Here is a 5,489-nt window from a genome sequence, read left to right as displayed (position 1 = left end):
GCAACGCAACGCGTGAAAAGACAGTATAAGTCATTATAATCCGTAATTATGTCCCCACTGGATGCAACGAATGCCTCATTTATTATGGGTTTTCATGTTTTTGAATCATCGCTCCGGCCTGACAGGGCATCATCACAGTATGGTGAGGGGCGTAACATTTCCGTCACATGCATGAGGTATTCGGCCAATCATAACGCAATGGGTAGCTGGCCAATCAGAGCACACCTCGCTTTTTCAGACTGATGAGCTTTGTAAAAATCGACGCGTTTCAGAAAGGCGGGGCATAGAGGAGAAACAATAATGTACAGTATGTGGAAAATAATGTGGGTTTTTTTTACCTTAAACCGCATAAACACATTTCATTACACCAAATACACAAAATACTGTTCTTTTTAGCAGCATCATATGACCCCTTTAACCTAACTCATATTTAAACACGGTCTCAATGCTATGTACACATGCTGTGTACACTTATATATGCTTACAATTACAATTTTGGCTGTATTATTTGTGTCCCCTTTAAAAATTGATCTTGAGATTTTATGTTTATTGCCCCCCCTACTGTTAGATGAAATTTATGCCCTTGGTTTGTTGTTTTTAATATAATCATTGAGAAACAAAGAATGTATGCACTGATGAAGGCAGATAGCTGAAATGTTGCTTTTTATCTCCAGCTTTAACATTTTATTTATTTATTTATTTTTAGAGTGCAGACCAATATTTTACATTTTTGAACATATATAGGTCTTGGCACCTAACTGGCTGGAAAAGCATGATGAATGCATTGATTATCATTGTTTATGTAAAACGGTGAGCTGATGAAGACTAGTTTATTAACGTTGTATGCTTTAGACATATAAAACATACACATTTCACATCATTATTGGGTGCTTTAATAATGTAATTGTGAATATGTTACGTCATTGCATGATTATGTAAATGAACTACTGAATTGAACCAGTTCATTGAAATAAACAGCCCGAAAGAACCAGTTTGCAAAAAAAGTTTGCCTGAGGCAATGGTTTACAGGTGATAATGTTGTAAATAATGTTCAGTTTCTCACACAGACTGATCGCTTCACTTCATAAGACCTCAATATATCGTCAGGAGCCACGGGTATTAATTTCGTGTTCCCTGATATGTTTTTTTTTCCTCTCAAAAACCAGTAGCCACTGACTTGCATTTTATGAATCACCAACGACCATGGTTTCATCTAAAAATCTTCTTTACTGCTCTACTGAAGGAAAAAGTCACCTACATCTCAGAGGCCTGAGGGTGAGTAAATTAATAGCAAATTTAAATTTTTGAGTGAACTATCTCTTTAAGCCATTTCACCACAGAAAAAGAGAACCAGCTGCCTGAAGGTACACTCAGTATTTTTTGGTTACTTGGTTATATTTTGAAATATTGGTCAACATCTCACTAGACAGTATATGATTTTAAACACATTTTTCAAGTCATATTCATAAAAAATAAAAAAAACTTCTAAAGCATACAATGTAGCAATCTACATGCTCATAATAAATAGAAAAGGAAATGCACTGAAAAATGTAGAGACCCTGGATTGAATTTTTCAGGTAAATACACCATATCTGCTGGCCACACAAGCAACGTTTTGCAAACATTACCATTCAACATCACAGCGCCAAAATACTAGTGAATTCTGAGATGTCAATCATTGGAAATGAGTTTTAAATGCTATTCTGTTTTCCGGCTGGTGCTTTAGTTTCTCTATCTGTCCAATTTGACAACATTTTGTTGACTTTCAAGTGTGAATTACTGTAAACAGTTCAGAATAAATCACGTCACCTCCATGAGAACTTTATGATTGGCCTGAAGCAGACTTTGTACATCAGCATGTCCTAATCTTGTACGTGCTCATACCAGTAATCTTTTTTCATGCATAGCATCAAAATGGTCATTTACCTGCTTCTATATTACAACTTCACTCCCCTGCAATTGCAGGAAATGATTTACTGTTATTTTGCAAAGGGGCGGTTCACACATGATCTCTAAATTGTAATTGTTTTGGTAATATTCTAGAAAAGCCTACATGTGAGAAAGCCTCTAATAAGACAATGAAATATGTATGTAATTTATGTAATGCCCTTTATGTAATTCCTGGCATAACATCAGACATCCTTCTCTGTTCTCAATATGCTGCTGACTATACACTCACTGGCCATTTTATTAGGTACACCTTGCTAGTTCCAGGTTGGACCCCCTTTTGCCATCAGAACTGCCTTAATTCTTTGTGGCATAGATTCAACAAGGTGCAGGTGACATTACTTAGAGATTTTGGTCCATATTGGCATAATAGCATAATGCAATTACTGCAGATTTGTCGGCTGCACATCCATTATTAGAATCTCTCATTCCACCCCAGCCCAAAGGTGTTCTACTGAATTGAGATCTGGTGACTGTGGAGCACATTTGAGTACAGTGAACCCATTGTCATGCTCAAGAAACCAGTTTGATATGATTTAAGCTTTATGACATGGTGCATTATCCTGCTGGAAGTAACCATAACAATATGGGTAGACTGTGGTCATAAAGGGATGGACGTTGTCAGCAAAAGTACACAGGTAGGCTGTAGCAATATTCCCCACACTATTAAACCACCACCAGCCTGAACCATTGATACAAGGATGGATACATGCTTTAATGCTATTTGTGCCAAATTCTGATTTTCTCCCAGAACTGCTGCTCACATGATAATTTCTCTTTTTCGGATCATTCTCTATAAACCTAGAGATGGTTGCATGTGAATCCCAGTTGAACAGCAGTTTCTGAATAATCAGTCAGGCACCAACAACCATGCCATGTTAAAGTCACTTAAATCACCATTATTCCCCATTCTGATTTGAACATCAGCAGATCATCTTGACCATGTCTACATGCCTAAATGCAATGAGTTGCTGTCATGTGACTGGCTGATTAGATATTTCAGTTATTGATCAGTTGAACAGATGTACCTAATAAAGTGGCCATTAAGTGTATATAAATAATATTCTGACTAAAGTTTTTATCCTGCTCTTTTTCACTGCTACAAGCATCTCTTTTGCATGTAAAACATCCCACCACAAGGCCTCTGCACCTCATCGACACTGTAAGAGTACATACTTCATCTTTCATATGTCCCTGATCAGAAACCTCCATGTCACCACAATCATCCTTCTCCTTCTCCTCCTCCTCGTCCTCCTCACTGCCAGCCACCTGCATAATGTCAAAAACACAGGGCCTCACCATGCAGGAGATTACCATGCCAGCTTGTGTCATTAAGACAGCCCAGTCCACGTGATGGACTTACAGGACACAATTTTTTAAAGAAATTGACAGAGACATACTTGAGCAGACTTTCTCCTCTTCTCATCATTCCCCTCTTGACTGCTGCTTAAGTTCTTAACAGAACCTGCTCCAGCATTCATTATCTACACAAGGGTTTTGGAAATAAACTGTTAACCATTTTTAATACAACAACAATTTGTGCACAAATATGGAGTAAACACAAAAACAAACCTCCCACAAATTTGCACAATGCAATTCACAAATTCATGCAAGAGATCTACACCCACACATGGCAGTACACAAATTCAGGCAGAAATTCACACACACTCCATTCACAAATACACAACATCAGAATGTACAATAAACACCAATTCCAAAAAAGTTGGGACATTTTGTAAAACGCAATGAAATCAAGATTCTGTGATTTGTCAATTCCCTTTAACTTTTATTTAATTGACAAAAGTACAAAGATGTCCAATGTTTTCACTGACCAGCTTAAATGTATTTTGTAAATATAAACAAATTTTGATGTTGATAACTGCAACACACTCCAAAAAAGTTGGAAAAGAGGCAAAATAAAAGTGAAAAGGTTATAGAATATCCAAGTTAAAATGTTTTAAAACAGTCAGCAGGTGAATTGGTAATAGGTGAGGGGATCATGTTTGGGTATAAAAGAAGCATCTCAGTCTTTGCCAGCAAAACCACTTTGTGCCAAATTTCATGAAATAAGTGTCAAATAAATAAAAAAACACATTTCTCAATGCAAAATCACAAAGAATCTAGGTCTCTCACCAACTACCATACATAATATGGTACATACATAATATATAAAAAAAAAACTTGACCCTGTAACACTTTTTTAAAGAAAAAAAATTGACAAAAAAATACCACTTACATTTTTTATTCTTTTTTCTATTCTATCTACTCGTTTTCTTTTTATTTATCATAAAAAATGACCCTCTGACACTAGCGTTTTCTATTCTCTTTCTATTCTTTCAACTTTTCTTTTTATTTAAAAAAATTGACCCTCTAACACTAGCGTTCTCTATAGTTTTTTTCCATTCTATCTACTTGTTTTCTTTTTTTTATTATTTAAAAAAACTTGCAACGTGTACTGCGTTAGACTAACCGAGACTTGTCACAGCACTTACATATTTTTGCTCTTGTTGGTTTTAATTGCTTCTATTGTCCTCATTTGTAAGTCACTCAGGAGTTCTCAAAGTGGGGAAATATTTTTTAAGTCTGTGTGATTTCTGCGATGTGGAAAAGGGAGGGAAATCGCGAAATCCAGTCATTAAAATTGAATTAACTGTATAGTGCAGAATGTCACGGAATTTGGCAAATCTTGAATGAATAAATCAAAATTAGCACTGTACACTTAATGAAATCTCTATATGGACTATTGTCTGTATATTAAAGCACATCTGTATATTAAAATATGTATGTCTGTATATTAAAGTGTGCATGTTCTGCGCATCTCTGAGTGAATGAATGTCACGGTTCATCTTCTACATACATAATGAAGCACACGTGGCACTCATGGTGTTTCCCGCTTCTGCCGTCTCACTATATAAGGATATAAACACATGAACTTCATCTTTAGATCTGCTCTGAGAGTCACTTCACCAGCAATGGACAATATGCACAAAGCGTTCTTTAGAACTTCTGCATTAAAGGTGCACTTACTTTACGACCTATGCTCTCAATGTCAAATGCAGAAACGTTAATTCATGCATTCATGACCTCAAGGTTAGATTATTGTAATGCTTTATTGGGTGCTTGTTCTGCATGCTTAATAAACAATGTAGTTTAAATCTAGATTAAAGACCCATCTCTTTAACCTGGCTTACACATAACACACTAACACATTTCTAATATTCAAATTCGTTAAAGGATTTTTAGGTTGCATTAATTAGGACAACCGGAACCGGGAACACTTCCCATAACACCTGATGTACTTGCTACATCGTTAGAAGAATGGCATCTACGCTAATATTTAATATTTAATATTATTAATAATAATATTATTAATTAATAATTATGCCGAGGTCACCGTAGCCACCAGATCCAGTCTGTATCCAGATCAGATGGTGGATCAGGACCTAGAGATGACCTCGACAGCCCTGAATGTCAGCGGAGACCAGTACAACTAGATGAGCCCCAGAGACAGATCCCCAGTGAAGACCTTGTCTCCTAGACGA

The 5,489-nt window shown here is 36.3% G+C and overlaps 1 protein-coding gene across 1 annotated transcript in view; it reads right to left on the bottom strand.

Annotated features, from left to right (window-relative positions):
• LOC107748249 (hepatoma-derived growth factor-related protein 3-like) overlaps positions 1-5,489 on the bottom strand; it is a 49,972-nt gene that overhangs the window by 6,996 nt on the left and 37,487 nt on the right. The window contains exons 5-6 of the mRNA XM_016562983.1: positions 3,348-3,431; positions 3,124-3,216 (exon numbers count right to left, since the gene is read on the bottom strand). Coding sequence (XP_016418469.1) covers positions 3,124-3,216; positions 3,348-3,431 — 177 coding nt within the window. The remainder of the gene's footprint in view (positions 1-3,123; positions 3,217-3,347; positions 3,432-5,489) is intronic.

This window comes from Sinocyclocheilus rhinocerous, unplaced genomic scaffold (genome assembly GCF_001515625.1).
Source record: "Sinocyclocheilus rhinocerous isolate Xijiao unplaced genomic scaffold, SAMN03320098_v1.1 scaffold5949, whole genome shotgun sequence".
In the NCBI taxonomy this organism is placed as follows: domain Eukaryota; kingdom Metazoa; phylum Chordata; class Actinopteri; order Cypriniformes; family Cyprinidae; genus Sinocyclocheilus; species Sinocyclocheilus rhinocerous.
This window is presented reverse-complemented; position numbering and strand designations above follow the sequence as displayed.